General features: G+C 49.0%; 1 protein-coding gene across 1 annotated transcript in view; it reads left to right on the plus strand.

The window, feature by feature from the left end:
- LOC122394235 (WD repeat and FYVE domain-containing protein 3-like) overlaps positions 1-16,464 on the plus strand; it is a gene marked incomplete at its 3' end in the record, with an annotated part of 39,406 nt that extends 22,942 nt beyond the window's left edge. The window contains exons 12-27 of the mRNA XM_043390972.1: positions 8-175; positions 424-539; positions 1,837-2,076; positions 2,550-2,695; positions 3,044-3,188; positions 6,676-6,837; positions 8,379-8,575; positions 8,983-9,122; positions 9,505-9,621; positions 11,197-11,321; positions 11,968-12,079; positions 12,416-12,588; positions 12,976-13,204; positions 13,862-13,995; positions 14,481-14,584; positions 16,301-16,464. Coding sequence (XP_043246907.1) covers positions 8-175; positions 424-539; positions 1,837-2,076; positions 2,550-2,695; positions 3,044-3,188; positions 6,676-6,837; positions 8,379-8,575; positions 8,983-9,122; positions 9,505-9,621; positions 11,197-11,321; positions 11,968-12,079; positions 12,416-12,588; positions 12,976-13,204; positions 13,862-13,995; positions 14,481-14,584; positions 16,301-16,464 — 2,472 coding nt within the window. The remainder of the gene's footprint in view (positions 1-7; positions 176-423; positions 540-1,836; positions 2,077-2,549; positions 2,696-3,043; positions 3,189-6,675; positions 6,838-8,378; positions 8,576-8,982; positions 9,123-9,504; positions 9,622-11,196; positions 11,322-11,967; positions 12,080-12,415; positions 12,589-12,975; positions 13,205-13,861; positions 13,996-14,480; positions 14,585-16,300) is intronic.
- Between the last annotated feature and the right edge of the window lie 2,911 nt (positions 16,465-19,375).

The raw sequence follows: 19,375 nt of genomic DNA on the forward strand, positions 1-19,375 counted from the left end.
CGGCCAGAGTACGACCTGCCGGGCCCGCAGTCGGCGCTGGGCCGTCGCACCATGGAGACCTTCACCGTACTGCTGGCCGGCAGCGCCGCCAACGCGGCCGTCTTCCGAGAGTCGGGCGGATCGCAGCGCGTGCACGAGATGCTGGTGTATCCTGACTGTTCGCAACAGGCGCTCGGTAAGAGCGGGATTGGGGGAGGGGGAGCGGATGCGAATCGCTGTCCGGTACCTTACATCGTTGTTCGTAAATCGTTGCATTGCTGCTAACTTACATAGTGTATGTTGCATCGTACGAGTATTGTATCGTTGTTTTACATAGTTTACCGTTACATCATACAAACATACGCATTTTGCAAATCGTTAACCGCATCGAGAAACTTGTTTCGCCCATTCGTCGCTAATCGCTGGCGTCTCGTCTCTCCTCAGGCATTCTGCAGCAGCTGATGCTATGTGCCGGCGGTGAGAGCGAGATGGGCAGCCTCCTAGCACTCATGGAGAACGCATCGTTCTCTCAGATCGGTCTCAAGATCGATATCCTCAAGGTATGTGTCGAGAGAAAATGAGGGCATCGTAGTTTTGTTCATCAGCTGTTCTCATTATTTTTTCGTATGTAACTCTTGCATCACTTCAACCCTGAACGTGAGATTATCGTGTTTATGTTTGTGTTTATGAAGTTTTTAACTTACAAGGACATGCAATGCCGCATAGCTGCTAAGAAATGGACGCACAACCCGCTTTCTACGCGCCGTATATCCCCAACAAAGAACATCGACTGCAGCTTGCTATGTTAACCCGTGCACCGACGGGGGTCTGCGCCAACTTCGCACCGACGGGGGGGGGGGGCGGATGACCGCCCCCCTGAGAACTCGAGAACGAAGCAAGATAGCGGCAAGCGGTAAACGGCAAGGGATACGCACGGACAAGGTCTACAATTTTTACTTGGTCATTTTAGGTCAGGTCAAAGATGACGTCACAGGGGTCAAAAGTCAAAATGGCGGCGCTAGGTATAGGGAGAGTTTTTTCTCGAATAACCTTCGAACTAGTCAATATAGGAACAAACTAAGGGCATCATCGTGATCCTCTCGTCAATCCGCATCGAATGATATATATGTTGACCTCGAAAGGTCAAGGTCAAAGGTTGACCTCAGGTCACGTGACCTCGAGGTCATCGTGTATCTCATTCGATGCACCTTGACGAGCTGAACACAATGAGACCATCCGCGCGGCTGTATCTTGTTCCTGTACGGAGTTATTGTCAAAAAACCGCTGGTGACCTTTGATGACGTCACATGACCTTACAGCTGCCCAACAGCAAAACAGACCTCAAGGTAGTGAAGGTTGATCGTATATGAGGTCATGTATGGTTTATGGGGCCATTCCGACCCGTTTTAGTGGTAAAAACAGGGAGTTGGTTTTTCCCCCATTGACTTATAATGGGGAGGTCGAGAAATTGACCTGACCTTAGGTCATCGATATCAAAATTCCGAGATATACAAATTGTAGCTACTAATGACCTTATAGCATCCTGCGACTTTCAAAGGCCTCCGACATCTACTGTAGCTCTGGCACGGTGACAAAGTTGCAAAAAAGTAACTTGAGGTTGGGTCATTCAAAGTGACCTGGTGACCTGACCTTAAAAGTTAGGAGGTTCAAACTTGCACACCATGTGTAAAATTGATGAGAGAATAGTCGTACCAAATTTTGCGGCGCTACGCGCCGCGGTCTTCCCGCTATTCGCGAAAAACCTCAGGGGGGGGGGGGCGGATATCCGCCCCCCGTCGGTGCGCGTGTTAATATGTAATTGTATTGCTAACATCGCACATCACCCCTCCCCCGCAGTGCGTGCTGGCGTGTCTGCGCGACTCGCACCGCAGTCGGACAATGTTTCGGCGCGTCGGAGGCTTTGTATACGTCATGGCAGTGCTCGTATCGCTCGAGGGCTGTATGGCAGAGACGCCGGAGCCGCCGTGGGACTCTGTGCCGCGCCAGACCATGCTGAGTTTGGTGCACGGAGCGTTCAACACTCTGACCATGGCCATGAGATACGAGCCGGCCAACGCCAAGTTCTTCCAGCTGGAGGTGGGTGCAGAGTGGGGCAGTGCTCGTGACGGATTTTTGTCAAGGTGGAGGTAAATGCGGGATAGCTGAGGAACGATGAATCAATACCGTGCATAGTAACGTGCTATTTAATCTTTTCAGCGAGACATTTGAAAGTGTTACTAGGCCTCGCGTTGAAGTTGTGTTTTGTACACCGAACTGTAATACTCTAATGCTCTTGGTGCAATGTGTCTGACATTTCGATTGTCAGTCTCAATATCTGCCATCTGATTGCCTTTCTCTCTTCCAACTATTGCATGCCTCCCAATTTATCGTTCCTGACTCCGCCCCTGTCGAATTATACAACCTTTCTATCCGCGCCTGTCTTCGTCTATGTCATCCTCCCTGTTCCCATGCCTGACTCCGCCTTTGCTGACTGCCATCGTCCCTTTTTTCATGCCTGGCACCGCCTCTGCCATGACCCTTCCCCTGACCTTTGCCCCGCCCTCCCCCAGATCTGCAGTACCAGCCTCCTGGACACGGTGCGCCTCCTGGGCTGTTTTGGAGGCGGCTATCAACTGGCCCCCATCGATTTCTCCTATGAACACACCGAGGAGCATACCTTCCAGAGTATCTTCGCGTCTGACGTCACTTCCGGAAGGTAGGCGGATGTGACGTCATTGGTGCCGTGGGAGGTATGACGGGCGGGTCGGAGTGAGGCAGGACGAGGATGATGGCGGGCACTATCATGCTATATCAGTAGCTTAGTCAAACTGAGTACACTGTGATTTCGAAGACTTGTCAAGAGGGACTCATGATCACTGTGTGTATTGGACTTTCATATCCATCATAACATTTCCCAAAGCGATATTCATTGAAATCCGATTGTAGCAGCAAGACTGCGTAAATTGTGCCCGAGCTCATGAGGCGGACTGTGCCGCGCCGGCCGGTATATGCGGTGCGGTCCAGCAGCGCTCTGTAACACCCCGTATTCCGTTTCATCCCACAGCCTGCCGCCAAACGTCCCCATCAGTCTGAGCTACGCCTGCCTGACACTGCGACTTCTCTACGATATGGCGCTGGACAGCTTCGACAAGCCGGCCATGGCGGCTGCTGTGTCCTCGGGAGGAGCGAGGCGGCAGGAGGAACAACAGGTAAATGGGGGAGGAAGGAGAGGGAGGGTTCTGCCGTCGGGAGGAAAAAAGCCGTAAGTCGCATTTTTATCGATTTTTCGTTTTTGATATCGTTGGAAAGCTCTTTTCATGATGCGTTTAATGGTACTGCTCAAACGTGTGTACACTCAAAAATGAAAATATTATATATAATATAAAAATTCAAAAACGGATTTGTTACATCAGGGATAGCAAAACACGCAGGAAGAAAGCCGTATCCTTAAATTCGGCAGATGCGGCATTTATACAAAATTTCAAACAAAGAATGTGGAACTGATAAGTCGGGAAGAAAGCCGTATCTTGTAGTTACGGCTTTTATTTGATGGTGGCCTGTGAAATATGAGCCGAATCGTTGGTCCAGGCAGTTTGGAAGAAAGCCGTATCTACTCATTTAGCATGGCTTCGGCATATCCTGGACGGAACAGTTGAACATTTACACAAACATGCTACGTGATCGTAGCAATACGTGACCATTTATAGGGGAATTTTGATTGAAATAAAATAGGGAGTGAACTTGAGAAGTTTGAAGCCAACAGAACTTTGCCAGCTCGGTGGTGTCAGCAGGGTGCCGGGCATTCAGTATTTTGATGTGCTAACCAGCCGGGAGCGCCAGTATAATCCGACCGTTCTTTTCCAAACTTCGTTTAAAATTCCAATAAAAAATATCCGACGTACTGCCTCCCCCATGATTAATTTGGCCTCCCTGTTCCCACCCCGCCCCACAACCAAAATAGCATCATGTTAAGTTCGACATCATAGACAATAGACATGCAGCTCGTACTCGTAGCCGGCACGCTTAGTACGACGACCTACAATCTTTGTCGTAAAACCGTTGAAGATATAGTTGAATACCGTGAAAGGTCGATTGCTATTGCCAACCTCGTCACATTCATTGTGATAATTGTGACCACGCCCATGTATCTTTGTGACCGTCATCCCCTGTCACTTCCATTCCTGGTCAATGACTTTACCGTCTTCTTTCCGGCTCCCTCATACCCATGATGCTCAATCGTATTGGAAATTTAGGCTACCTTGTAGCACCCACACAAGCCCAACATTGTCATATTCTACGGGCAGCTGCCCAGAGCCTACCAGCACAGCTGTGGCCGGTGGAGGATGCAGCAAGGCGTACTGAATAGCCCTCTGCTCTGTTGCAGTAGGCGCTATAATCAGAGCCCTGAGAATACGAGTGCACATTGGGGGGCCTTTTGAGGGTGCGCCCTCTAAAGGGTGTTCCCGCAGACGTGTGGAGCTCTCAGCAGTCTAGCGATCTCCGACAATGAGGCGGCATTTACTTGCTTACACCCTCAGCCGCGGCACAGTGCTGTCGCCCTAGATGTTTCGCACAGGCTTTGTAGATGCAGTTTCTTTACGGGAATTCCTGAAGTTCTTACACCATCCTCTATTTTGGTTTAGGAGCCGGGCGGTTACGTGCTTGTAGCTGCGCACCACGTGACTTAACAGCGTCCCTTTTCCGGGAACTTTGTGTCCAGCTAATCAGCAACATTCACACTAATCGTCTCTTGCCCCCTTGAAGTGCTTTTAGGTCTGCAGATCGACGATGGGAAACTAAACTATCTCGGTTCTCTCGACATTGTCGCCGTGGCTCCGGCGCAGCGGCAGACCGGCACACCCATCTCTCCGAATATATCGGTGGCTCAGAATTAACTCTGGAGTCCAGTGTAATCGAAAATTGAAGCACCGTACAAAGACAGCATTCGTGATTCCCCTTGTCGGTTCCAGGCACGTAGCCAGGATTTTGCTCAGGGAGGGGCCACAGGTCGCGGCCTAGTGTCGTGCCCCTCCAGAAAAGGAAAACTCCTCGGATTTGGCCCACTATCTTTTGGGGTGTGGTGCAGCTGTGGTTATTTTTTTAAGTTTTATTTTATTTTTCGCCTTTAGAGGGGGGCATGGCCCCTGTGCCCCCCCCCCCTTGGCTACGTCCCTGGTCGGTTGGTCAAGCTGTCTTTTGATGGCACCCTGCGCAATCAGAATCCAAGAGCCTAAAGTTACGACAATAATGCGATTATGCATGGATGATGTAGTTTAAAATGGGTATCATGTTTGTTTTTGTATTGAACGTTCAATTAAATATCCATACTTGAGAGCTGAAGCAGTGGGACGGAACCAGCAGCGGAACTGCTTTAGTACTTTTATGAACCAATATGCAGTGTCAATACCATGCACCGATGATACTGCTTTTTGACGACAATATGATTAAACAACAATGGCGATACGGCTTTATTCCCGATCGGTTAACCAATGTATCAGACATACGGCTTTTTTCATGACAGTATTGTTCAGGTGTCTCGTACGATGCGGCTTTCTTCCACGATACGGCTTTTTTCGTGAAAGAAAGATTCCGCAAACTCGGGGTTGAATTGGAAGTAAAAAAGTTTTTCGCCTTTTGCTTTTAGGTTAAAATAATTTCCCTTTTATAACCACTTTCATTGGATGTAAAATTTCTTTCCGATCACTGCAGTATGTTTTGTTTCGTTATTGAGCAAAGTTAACGAATTTTATAACAAAAAACGCGTTTTTGCCTCTCCTGAACAATTTTCAATTAGAAAAAGTGCCCCAGATACGGCTTTTTTCCTCCCGACGGCAGGGTTGTTGATACCGATATAAACGGCGCAAAATTAACAGAGTGTGACATGTTTGTGGGGTGAAAGAACAGGTAATTGTGGAAGGGGAGGAGTCATGGGCTTGACACTGACACATTCTGGTGGTTGAGATAGAATGAACATTGAGCATCGTTTGTTTATTTGTTTTGTTGGGTTAAGCCCTTTCGGTCCTTTGAAACCATTGCAGAGCTGGGAGGATGATAGGAATGGGGGGGGGGGGTGGCATTGGTCTGAGCACTAATTCGGTAATAATGTCGATAGTATACATTTTTACGCAGAGTCCAAGGGTCTGGCAGACCGAATAGGCAATACGTCAGTCGATCGGCTAAGGCGTCACTCGTTCCAAGTGATCGTTCAACCTTCGTTGGCATGCTGCTCTACTGTGCATATAAGCTATCAATGCAGTCGACTTGTTCAAATATTGATTTGGACGCCAAGCTCCGCACCCGTGCCTGGTACGGGTGCAAGTGCCGGTCTTATCAGATAAGACGCCGTGCCACTATCGTTCCTTAAAACATTCCATTAACATTGCTCGCCCTTTACCCCGACACTCGTGTTCCCTGCCATTATTCTGTTGCCGCTCACTTCCCGTCCGACTCCATCGGCCATCGACTCCATTCGACTCCATTCGACTCCATTCTGTCGCCGTCCGACTCCATCGGTGACTCCATTGAGACTTGCGAGCCCGAAATCCCAGCCCTGAACCCCCTCCGAGGCATTTAAATAATACACCTCTGAACCCCCTGAACTCTTTGACTCCTAGAACCATCTGCGCTTAGAAGTCTGACCTCCCATGAATTATATGAACCGTCTGACCCCTCGAACTCCTCTGACCCCGCCCGCAGGAGTCGGCCGGTACGGGGAAGCGTCGCGCGCCGACCGGTCTGAACCTGTCCCCGCCGCCCCCGGAGCCGATGATAGTCCACGCCGGCGTGGTGGTGGAGCTGCTACACCTTCTGCCGGCCATCCACCACCCACAGCAGCGGCAGATGGCGGTCACACTGCAGGTGGGAGTCAGCGGAGATGGCGAAAGGTGTACTGGTGGTGGTTGGGAGTAGAGATTGCAATCCCGGGATCGGGAACCCGGGATCCCGGCGGGATTTTAATCCCGATCCCGATCCCGAAATTCCGCCAATCCCGGGATCCCGAAAAAAAAAATCAGTTTTTCACCATAAAAAGAATGTAGCCGCTGCACGAGTCTTGTTTACAATGAGTGCTGCGTGACAATAAAGCAGAGAAACAATTTAGCTGGCACCCCGTATCGGCCGTCCACAATCGACCGTGTTGGTAGCTCCCGGGTATCACCCACAGCGGTTAAACCGCTCAAATGTGTACGAAAAAGGGTCACGAACGCCAACAAAAAAATTGCAGCATCAGTGCTGCAACATCTTTATCAGGATCACGGATCGTTCAGCGATTCTGACTTGTCCGTGCGTGGCCGGAACAAAAGAGGTCATCAAGACAGTCTTTGAGCTCGTGTCGCAGAAAGATGTCACAGATGTCACGCAAGTGACGGCAGAGCTCACTGATCACTGATTCAAACGTTGAAGACGGTAGAGTGGAGCTCTCCCAGTCAGTGACTCTGCCCTCAAAGCGACTTTGGAGCAAAGTCTGAGAGACATTAGTGATGAAGGTAGAACCGGAAGGAGGTGAAGTGGCCAAGCGACGTCTTGAAAACATTGTGAAATAGGGAGCTGCCAAATTTGGCGTACACTGGTCGCGAGTTTTAAAATAGACAGACAATAAAATACCAGCAATGGCTTAACACTGTCGCGCTAAATACGAGTAGCGTAGACGAAGAGTGAGTGAGGCGTGGATGTGCTGGAACGGCCGTCTTAATGATGAGATGAGGTAGTAAACGCACTGGTCGACGCACAGTTTTATAAAGGCCAATTGGGAATAAATGCTAATCAAATCGAAACGTTTCCTTCGCAAATTCAATAGTTTTTAATGCAAATAACATGGTCTAAGGATGGCTTTTGGTTGCCTCTTTGTTTGTGGTAAGCTAAAAGACGCAAAATATGTCAGTAGGAAATTATTCTTACGATCTTTAGTGACTAGACCGGGATCCCGGGATCCCGGGATCCCGAAATAAAAACTTTCGGGATCCCGGGATTGGCAAAACGTTCCGTGATTGCAATCTCTAGTTGGGAGGGGAGGATGGGTAGCTTGAAACGGAAGATGTAAAAATGGTACTTTTATCGATCTGATCGATTGATTCATTCAAATCTCCGTGATCGACTCCGTGATCGATTCATGATAGTGTTGCAATTAGGTCGAGGTCGGCTGTACATAAAATATGAGGTGATTGAAATCTGATGAACATCTTTGTCTCATAGCCGATAATGGGAAGACTTTCCCCGGTCATGGTCTCGGATGCATTTGTCTAATGCTAAAACATATTGCTGAAAGTTGCGCCTTGGATCTGACGTCCATATGCTAACAAGGGGTTAACAATATTCATGTTAGAACTTTGACTATCGGCAGCGCGACTTGCAAGACACCATCATCATCTACTCAGCAGTTCACCACCATCTCCCTCCAACAGGTCTACCTGGCCGAGATCCTCAAGTCGCTGATGCGCAGCGAGCGCAACCAGCAAGTCATGTGTGACGCCGGTTTCCCGTGCGAGCTTCTCTCGACGTGTCGTCTGGCACTGGAGGATGAGGACCATCTGCTGCACCCGGCCATACAGTATATGCTGGAGAGACTGGCGGCGCAGACGCTGGAGCCGCGCGATCTCAGGTAAAGGGAGGAGGTTAACCGCAGCTTGTTTGAAATAGACAAAACACTATTCGTTAGAATTGTGTTTTTCTATTGCAGGGATAAGGTAGAAAATGGGAAAAGAGGGAGCCGAGGGATAGATCGAACAAAGGGAATATTCAGTGATGGAAGGGGTAGATGTTTTACGATAGGGATTAAAATAGGAAGAGCAAATAAAGGGATAAATGGCGGTAAGTGCAACTTCTAACCGATTTTTGCCAATTTTTTCATTATCATGCACATATACTTCTTACATTACGATAGTTCGGTGCGTAAATTAAAGCTTAGGTACGTTTTGATCACGCGCAAGGCTCTAAGTATTTGATCACGCGTTCTTCGCTCGACATTTTATTTGTCTTCTTTCTGACTAGCACGCGCTCACTTTTCAGATCGTTCCTGCGCCTCGGTAACCCGCTGATGTGTGCTCCCGTGGACGAGCCACCGACTCCCGACTCGGGCGGCCCCGTGTCACTGACTCGAGTCAAAACACTCGTCTCCATGACAACGCCGCGCGACTGTCGACACGGAGGTACGACGCGCGTGTTGTCATGACAACGGGTCGATGGTTTCATTTCGTTTGAGGGTCTTGGCTTTCAACTTTTTTTTTGTGAGCGTTTTTAGACATAAAGACCAATGAATAGGAAGGGCTAATTTTGTGAAACAGAATGGTGCTTGCGCTTTGAATTTTCTAATAACAAATAGTCCCAGACTTTGGGAGCTAAGAGAGGCCGGGACACATCCAATATTCCGTTACTCGCAAATCGTCGTGATCCAAAATCTTTAAATGTAACAGCTAACCAAGTCGTTATAGCGAGACATAGACAAACGAGATATAACGTTCCATGCACGTTATATCTCGAACTGACGCCGTGGCTCCCTTCGATAACCTCAGCGGGTGTGTCTTGTTTCAGGCGCGGCGATTCTGCCGCCGTTTGTGGAGTTTGACATGTCGGTGGAGGGTTTCGGCTGCCTGTTTCTGCCCTCGCTGGCGCCGCAGTGTCTCAGTGTCGGAGATACATCGGTACTGGGTGAGTTCTCCAGGGCTCAATCTTATAAACGCCGTGTAATGGATATGGCAGCACTGGCTGAAGTTCAGCTGCAGAAAACGGTCATCAAATGCAACATGGTTTTCACGCATTTCAGTCAATCGTATTTTGATGATCCAAAGAATCATTTCGTTAACTCGTATAACCGTTTGTCGGCACTGGTATCACTGTAATTGTTACCAAATGCCGTGAATAGAATAGTACGGCATTTTTTAAGTTTGGGCCCTGGGGAGGGTTGCTGAGTGGCTTAGTGGCAGTCGGATTAGAACCTGTGGGCCGCTTTGTTGGGATATTGTTTGCACAAACGAAAGCTTGGTAAAACAGTGCGATAAATAGACTATGCTAAGCACCCATGAAAAAATGTTTGTCCGGATTTTCTTGTCATATCTCGTCGAGAGAATGTCTCCCGCGATATAGGTCTTGCACAACGCTAGGTACGACGATTTAATATCTGATTGGTCGACGAGAACCAATCAGGGGCCGCCGATGATGGTGACGTCGTACATTGAATTAGAGATGCTAATCATGTAAGGCAAATCCAAGCTCATCTGAATTTAGTGAATCCCGTTAGTGAAGCCCATTAGTGAGTCCAAGCTTTCATCGAACTGAGTAGGCTGTCGATATCGTGGCTTAGGATAATCTGAGCCTATGAACGTTCTCGGCCCTTCTAAGCATTGCACCAAAGCTGTGGATCTATCTCATCAGTACAGGAGTTGCTTCGATGGCGCTTTCTTTGATGAGTTTGGGCCAGTTTGAGTTTGATTGAATCTGTGTTCATCATCACCAATAACCCTCAGAATTGCATCTAAGATATTCAATGACGTGTAACCAGAACAATGACGTTTATCAGGGCTTCTTGATACCGATATGGGCACATCGTGGGCATGCAGCCCGAGGCAGTTGCCATTCGCGCGTCGAGGGACCAACATGGTCCTGTCCGATGCCAAGTAGTACTTGCGAAGAGTGCCTTCAGACTTTACTAGCTGGTGAATTAGGAGAATCGCAATTGTCCGAGACAATAATCAAGAAGTCATCCCCAGTGGTTGACCATTCAAAGTCACGCCAATATCTGAAGAAAAGGGACCAAGTGACATGACTGTGTCCGGCTACCTGCATTTGAGTTTACTAACTACATACGAGTATAATGTGCGGCGGCAGAAGCCGATGACTGGTAAAACAGTCTGTCTGTGGCGGTGAAGATAGGACGCCGGGCGCCGATTGGTTGGCTGTGAATGTGGCATAATGTGGTGCAATGCGACAGTTGCAGCGGAAGGTGGTGATCGTGGCGCGGGGCGGGTCTTGTGTGGGCACAGGGCAGTGCAGTCGCTCATTTGCCCGGTGGCTTGGGTTGAGCGGATAGTTGTCATGTGAGGCTCTGTGCTTCTTTTAGAGTGCTTAGCCCGCTGTGTGATCCCTTATCAATAGGCTGATCGCTGACATACTTGGTGAGTGAGTCATGCATTTAAACACCGCCACAGCTGCAAGTCTGCTTGACGCTGCGATTGAATAGAGCCGTCCCGTTTTGACGGACGTTCGGTGGTCTTCGTTCAATTCCAGGCGGAATCGGCACTGGTGACCGCGTGTTCCCGCCGGCCACCGGCCTGACCTACTCGACATGGTTCAACGTGGAGCGGTACTCCAACTCGCGGGCCGACCCGCACTGTGTCCGGCTGCTGACACTGGTGAGAGCGGGCAGAGGGAGGGATGTGAATAGGAAGAGAGGAGGGGATTAGGGAGAAGGAGGGGAACATGTAGAGGTTCTTACTTATAGGATAGGGATTGGAAAAAAACGTTTTGATAGTTTCGTTTTAATCACATCCAGCATATATTATGTACAGTTCCAAAAAAAAAAAAAAAAATGTCACAAAATTTTGAAGAACAAATAAGCTATAATTAAGCTACAGCAGGCGCAGGTTTTATATACGTAAAATATATTTTCGATATTCATGCTGACACTGATAGGTCGTTCCTGTTCATTCACGCTCCCAAATTTGCTGTCATATTTAGCCCAATGGCTGGTCGTTCCCGCCTATTCCCGCTTTATGATTGGCTGATTCCTTACACTTTCTCCCCTGATTGGTCGTTCATTTCGACCCTGACCTATGATTGTCCTTTTAAGCCTCACACTCTTCTCTGATTGGTCAAGTCAACCACCCTCGCCCTATGATTGGCCGTCTAACCCCCATTCTCTCCTGTGATTGGTCAAGTCCGCCACCCTCATCCTATGATTGGCCGTGTAACTCCCATTCTCTCCTCTGATTGGCCAGGTGCGCCACCCTCACCCTATGATTGGCCGTCTAACCCCCATTCTCTCCTGTGATTGGCCAGGTGCGCCACCCGCACGGCCGCGATCAGCAGCTGATTTGTCTTACCGTCGTCCTCTCGGCGAGAGACAAGGCGCTCATCATATCAACACGCGAGACGGAGATGCCGCATCATGGTATGTGACTGGGGGGGGGGGTGCAGGGAAAGTGAGAGAGAAGAGAGCAGGGAGAGAGGGCTGAAAGAAGACACAATGGGTAGGTGCATCATGAGTTTATAGGATTTATCAATTCAAACTGATTTTCACTTCATTCTCTGTATATGACTCGTCAATTACCACACTACATTTATTAGGCTATAGTTTTGACATCACTTAGCTTACGATTCGTATACAGCAGTAATCACACTATATTTGTATTCCGTGAATCATCACCATTTAAATGACGTCACTTATCGCACCACACTCAGTGGCGCCACTTGTCGTATCACTCATATTTCATCATCACCCCCACAGGCGCCTACGACTGGGAGCCCGACTGTCGCGGCGACACCAGTCTGCGCGTCTGGTGCCCGGACCTGCTGGAGGAGAACCAATGGCACCACCTGCTGGTGACACTCAACAGAGCCGTGCTCAAACACTCTGCCTGCGCCGTCTACATCGACGGAAAACAGGTGGCCAATCAGAAGGTACGACAGAGGAAAAGAGAGACAATGAGAGACCTGGGAGGATTTGAGAACGAATCACAGGCCGGTTTAGAATAGTTGAAGTAACAGCTGAGCGTTGTAGAGAAGCTAGTTATGAAAATTAGGCTAGGTTATGAATTGACGTGAAGGTGCCCGAAAAATGCTGCTCTATCCTGGTACTCGTCTATGGATGACGGGAGAATGTCTATCTGACGCGGCTAGGCTTTGAAAATTAATATTTAGCCAAGGAAATTTTGCGATATAGGACCAATAAGCTTCATGGCTGCTTGCTATAACCAGCATTTGTACAAACCAACGCTGGCGGCCGTGTGCCCTAACTATGACGCCCTCAGTAGTCAGTAACTTTATTTATATTCTGTTCCTCGACAGCTTCACTACGTCAGTCAGAACCCGGGCGGCGGCGCTGCCAACCTGACCTCCAGCGCGGCGGTGTACGGCTTTATCGGCACCCCTCCGCAGTGGCGGCGACACTCCAAGCTGGTGTGGAAACAGGGCGCCTGTCTGCTGGTGGAGGAGGCCCTGCCGCCGGCCGTGGTGGGCACCGTGTACCGGCTCGGTCCCAACTACCTGGGCACGCTGCAGGCGCCATTCATCAACGGTATGTGCGACGCTGTGGGTTTTGTGTGATTGAATTTGAGTCTGTGTGTGTATGTGTGTGTTTTATGTGTGTTGGGGGGGGGGGGGGGGGCTATTTGATATCGAGTCCGTATTTGTTCGACAATTCCTTTCTTACTAGCCTTCGGATGAAATTGTGATTATAAAGATAGCGGTTTTTGTAATGTACAGCCATGGGATTAAACCGTATTGTTGGGAAATACCAATCACGTTATTAAATCGCCCACCCACACTTACCGTTATCGCAGTAACAAAGATGGCGGCTGAACACCTATAGGCTATAATGCCGATTGACTATCGCCGCGACCGTTCAGTCACTATCGCGCCTTGGTCTAAACCAGTTGTGCCACAGCGAAAGGGCCATGCTCGAGAAAGGCCGTCGCATTTGCCTGGCGGTAGTGTTCGTTGGATGTATTTTACTGCGCCACTTAAATAAACTCATTAGTCGTTCGTATTTTATCGTCGGCCGAACGCGGTTAGTGGCTGGTTAAATAAGCTAACTTAAATGCTAGACACTGGAAGGTTGAGCTCGCTGATACAACATTCCCTTTGTTGTTGGTCGTAAATGAGATTTTGTGTTAGTTCACCAAATATTTCAAGGGTTATGACCTTTCCTCTTCTCCCCCCTCCTCCCCCCCAGGGGAGTGCTGCTCGGCCCTGATTCCCGAGGAGCGTGTGATGCTCGGACTGAACGCAGTTGCCACCAGTCAGCTAACACTGGCCAAGATCCGCAAAGTGTACAGCAAGGCAGACAACAGGAGCATCGCCAAGCAGGTGCGGCTGGTGCCCCGGTCAGCGACTAGGAGCCAGGGGTTCATGGGGTGGGGGTGACCACTCGAGGGTCAGGGTGCCGCAATTTGGCAGTAGGGGTACTCAATGCTATGTTGTCGGCCGCTCTATGAACTTGTAGATCAGGGTTGTGTCATGTTACGATACAGTTATGGTTTCATGACATGCTATGTATTTATTGGTTGGGTATGTTCAAAGTAAGTGATTTGGTATAGTTGCCGTGAATGTTGTAAGACGGGAGCCGTCTCTGTATACAGTCCTTTAGATTAATGTTATATTCTATAGCTATTTTCCTATAATGCACCGAAGTGTCAGTTATGTAACTTTATGCTGAATATGAATGCTTAAAGATCTAGCGAAACATTTCATTGTAAACTAAGTCGTAAATCAAAGAAAACCAGGGTGATCTGTGAAGCCAAACACGACTAAGGTATTCCCTAAGACTTGACCCCTCCTAATTCTGTTCTCAGCTGGGTATGTCATCGCACGAGAACGCCACCCCGATCCGCATTCTACACAACGCCGGGGGGCACCTGAGCGGGCCGGCCCGAACTCTGGGCGGAGTCGTGATCGGGTGAGTGAGTGAGTGAGAGTGAGTGAGTGAGTGAGTGAGTGAGTGAGTGAGTGAGTGAATGAGTGAGTGAATGAGTGAGTGAGTGAGTGAGTGAGTGAGTGAGTGAGTGAGTGAGTGAGTGAGTGAGTGAGTGAGTGAGTGAGTGTGTGGGTGAGTGACAATAGCAACTTGTGATATAAACGTAGCCATGCTTTGACTACCGTTGGCTTGTTGGATGGAAGGAGCGCGTTAGAGCTGCTACTTCGGTACAATTACTTTACGCTCAAACGTTTTAGAAGCGACCTTATCAGCCACGTCCTGAGCACTTCGAACTTATGGCCCTCTTAGCAATGCACAATGGAAGCTCTTCAAGCTAGTAACTCATCATTTCGTAACCGGCTAAGTATCACACCAAAAGCGCAGATCACGTTCATACACTTGAGTTTGCCATCGCGGATATTCTGATAGGTGACTCACATACTATGTGATTGTAGATGGCGCATCAAGCAGTTCCCTTCCACCAGGAACACCGAACTGGGACGGTAAGTCGGCGTAGATGGCCGAGAAAATTTGGACCGACAGAACTAGACAGCTTTCGTTTCGTTTTGTGCTCTAATAGATTCCATCTTTGAGTACTTTGTCGGGTGCAAAAGCTGTGTCTTGTGAACCAGCCGATAAAATTCATAAGTCTGTCTGCTGTAACATGATGGATGGCTTAAAGATGCTAGTTTGCGTCAAATACAGTATGACAGTTTTATTCTTTCCATTACTGGCTTTGGCTTCAACAGGTCAAATAACTCACGATGACCTGTCATGATAGATCTGTTGATAAGGGTACTTCTTACCTTGTCATTCAAGGTAAGCCAAGCGAATCCTTTGCTTAGAGTTCCTGCACAGTCGTGGCGCATTCATGGCGCTTTCTGTTCATTAGGTTGATAGGCAAGATGCATCGCAACGTCTCGACAGGAGACAATTTTACGAGCGCTTCTATCTGATTCAGCTCATACCCAGCAAACGCAAGCAGTGGCATACTAGTCTGATGATTCATAAAGGGCCCGGGCTCAAGTTACTAAGTTCAGCCATTCGTGCCTTTTGATTGTCTGATAGTCCCTCACGGCTTTGAAGCCTCAGTTCTAGTGGCATACTTGGCGCTTAGGGCTAGGCTTGCTCACCGTACGATAGCATGTAGCTTAGTCGCAGTACTTGTGCGCATTTCAAGCTCGCGGGGTGTTGAGCTGTGACTTACATGTTGATCGTCGTCCTTTTCTTGCAACATTTCGGCAAAAGTTCTACCAAAGTTCTTGGTCTATGAATTACCTGACCCGACCTGATGTATCTTGACCCAACGTGACCTAGTATCCATATCAACCTGATACTTATCTGCTATCAAAATTCTTAGCATGAACCACTTACATTAGACTTTCACCAAGGCGATAAAGCACACCAGCCCACTGACTCACATCAACTCTCATCCCTGATCCCAGCTATCATTGCAAGTTGCAACCCTGACCAATGACGCCCAAAAGGCCACAGATTATCATCATCATTCTTAATTCTCGCCTATGTTTCTGCTCTCTGTTGTAATCTCTCCCTTACTCTAATGGGCGCCACATAGCCTCGTTGCTGGTGCGCCCTAGAACAGCAAATCATCATCACATCTCCCTTACCTCTAACCCCCTTCCTCACACCCTGTCACTCTGCCCCCTTCTGACACTCTGTCTCCCCCTATTTCCGCAGATACCTGGGTGTTCGGGTGTTCTGCGCCCGACCAGTGGCGCGTATGGTGGAGAACGTGGGCAGCACAAGTCTGGTGCTCGGACTGATCGCCATGGCGGCTGACGTGGAGGGGCTGTACGCCGGAGTCAAGGCGCTCACTTGTGTGGTCAAGACCAACAAAGCTGGTGAGTAGCGAAGGAAGAGGAGGATAGGAGGATGTAATGGTGGATTGAGCATGATTGGCTGGGTGTGTGTCTCGGTTAGAGTGGCTCTTCAGGCTAGTGGCATTGGAGGTGTTATTGGCGACAGGCCGCTGGCCAGCCGCTCGACTGGCCCTCGAAGGGGAAACAGGGCGCGGCTGATAATGGTGATAGATGACGTTATAGATGACGCTGGTGGTAACCCTGGGGCGTCCGATGCAGATCTTGTTCAGCAGTCGTGCAATATTGGATATGGTGGTACAAATTGGTGTAATGTTCGTGGAAACACGAATTATCGCGTAAATTACAAAGCACATTGGAATGCAATCAAGACAACAATGACCTAGTAATGTCAGAAGGCATGCGGGAGAAGTTTTAGTAGGATAAGGACTAGGGAGTGTAGTAAGTTTTTGCCATTTCATATTTTGTGTGTGTGTGTGTAGACCGAGTGGTGTTGCCGTTTTTGTTAATTCTTGTGTACCTCATAATCAAATGTGAGCTTGATAGGCAAATCAAGTTTTATGTCCCGGTCCCATGAGTATATCCGTTGCCTTATGCGTGGCGACCCATTTTTATTAAGTGCTTTGTCTAACTGATTTCTTTTATTTGAGTGGTAGTGCCAACTGGCCACGTAAAGTCATGCGATCGTAAGTCCTGCTTGAACGAACAATCATTTGCAAGTTGATTTCGCACGTCGTTGGGCTAGTATGCGATATTAAAGGAATGATAGGGTGGGCTAGCTTTAGCATTTTTTTTCTTGTAGTGTTAGGCTCTCTCGGTCTAAATAGATCTTTGTGTAGCCAGAAGAGTGAGCCTATCGACCGATTGGCCTGCGGTCTTTTTTGTTGGGTAGCTCCATCCCTGCTACTTTTTTCTTTTGGGTTAGAGCCTTTCGGTCTAACGTGACCATTTCAGGGCCGGGAGGATGATAGGAATTAGGGGAGACATTGGTCTGGGCAGACACCCTAGAGAGTCGCCGGGGCTGAGCCCATCCGAAAGGACAGGCTGACCAGCCCCCCCCCCCTAAGCACTCTCTGCACCCGGCTACGGGGTGCGCTCCCTCGGGAGCAGCGGTACCGCTCCAAGGAGCAGCCCGCATGAGATAAAGGTGCCTGTCCAGCCCGGAATGGGGGTTGCGGCGTGGAGGAGAAGGATTTCTGATGTATCCTGAGGATGGAAGCGATGGAACGGAGGATCCCTGCTACCCCGTAATTGACTACTCTTGATGCAGATAGGTGACCTTCGTGGCACGTGCCACGTGAAAAGTCGAGGCTGTTCGAGCCATTTTGCAGAAGTGGCGATTTTGAGAGGCCTCTATCTCAGCAGCTGCTTGGGCAATTGATATTCAGATTTTTTGTAGGACAGTCACATCCCTTCCACCAAACATTGGCTACCCTTGATCTATGTGGGTAGCCTCCACTGCACGTGCAAAATGCAAAAAGAAGAGGTGTCAAATTTGTTCCCATTTCAATAACTCGGTAAGTACTGAGGCGATTTCACGGAAACTTGGCATACAGGTAGGCACCCACCAGGAAATGCTTTGCCATGTGTTACGGTTAGGGTGCTGCTGCACGTGCGCACGTGCAGGGGGTGCCTCCAGATCTCGAGAACGGCGGGGCCGATTGCCCTCAAATTCGATACACGGTTAGGGACCGGTTACTATGGTGCCGTGTACAAGTGGACCCCGTTTGCACGTGCGCACGTGCAGGGTGCCGCCGCTTCCAGATCTCGAGAACGACTGGGCCGATTGCGCTCAAATTTGGCACATCGCTAGAGACCGGTTAGTAGGGTGCCGTGCACTAGTCAGTTGGAAGCACCCCCTCGCAACTCTGCACGTGCAAGGCTCACCCTCTCGCTCGCTCGTTTGTCGCCCCAAAAGGCGTTTTAAACCCGCGCCCTGCTGGGGGTCCTGGATTTCCACGCCCTGCTGGGGGGGGGGGGGGGTGTGTTTGAACACCCCCCCTTGTAACTCGGCTCCTGGGCCACGTAGCGATACGCGGAAGGCGGCGTTCGAAAGAGCGTCAAAAATAATGACGAAATCACTTCGGTCAATTTTTTGGTCAGGTCAAAGGTCAGGTCACCAGAGGTCATTGAAGGCAAAATTTCGCCGATTCCCAGGTCGAATGTCGAAAATTTCCAAGAAGCCAACGCATAACTCGGGAACCAATAGAGCTACAGCGCCGCGGAAAAGCGCATTCGATAGCCCTATTAACACCCTTTCTGAGTAATTCTCTCAGATTTGACCTAACGTCAACGGTTTTGCCTGCAGGGGGCAAAAACTGCAAAAATAGCCGATTTTTTCGAAAACAGTTTTTCTGCAATAACTTTTGACCCAAGCCTTGTACGAGCTTACTTTTACCGGCATCGTGTTCCTCTCGTCAAGACGCATCGAATGAACTATGACTTGACCTTGAAAGGTCAACTTGAAAATTTGACCTCAGGTCAAGGTCATGACCTGACCGGAAAGGGTCATGTTGCATATCAGTCGATCCGTATCGTCGAGCTGAACACATCTAAGGCGTTTTCAGCGCTCTAGCATGCCTCTATCAAAAGTTATTTGCGAAAAACTGTTATATACCTACCATTCGTGACCTAAGATGACCTCAGGGCATAAACAAGGGTCACGGACACCATTTTCAAGTTCAGTGTGTCTAAACCACTTGTAATTCGGTGTTTGGGAGTGTTTATAATGTCTTTCATCCAAAAGAGGCGCATTTCAATTTTCTCCCATTGACTTATAATGGGGAGGTCGCAAAATTGACCTGACCTTAGGTCATCGATATCAAAATTCTGAGATATACATTTTGTACATGCTATTGCTCTTAGCAATCGCTGAAAGTTTCAAAGCGATCGGTCACTCGGTGTAGCTATGACAGACATTGAAAGTTTTTATGAG

This window comes from Amphibalanus amphitrite, unplaced genomic scaffold (genome assembly GCF_019059575.1).
Source record: "Amphibalanus amphitrite isolate SeventyFive unplaced genomic scaffold, NRLGWU_Aamphi_draft 000581F_arrow, whole genome shotgun sequence".
Taxonomy (NCBI): domain Eukaryota; kingdom Metazoa; phylum Arthropoda; class Thecostraca; order Balanomorpha; family Balanidae; genus Amphibalanus; species Amphibalanus amphitrite.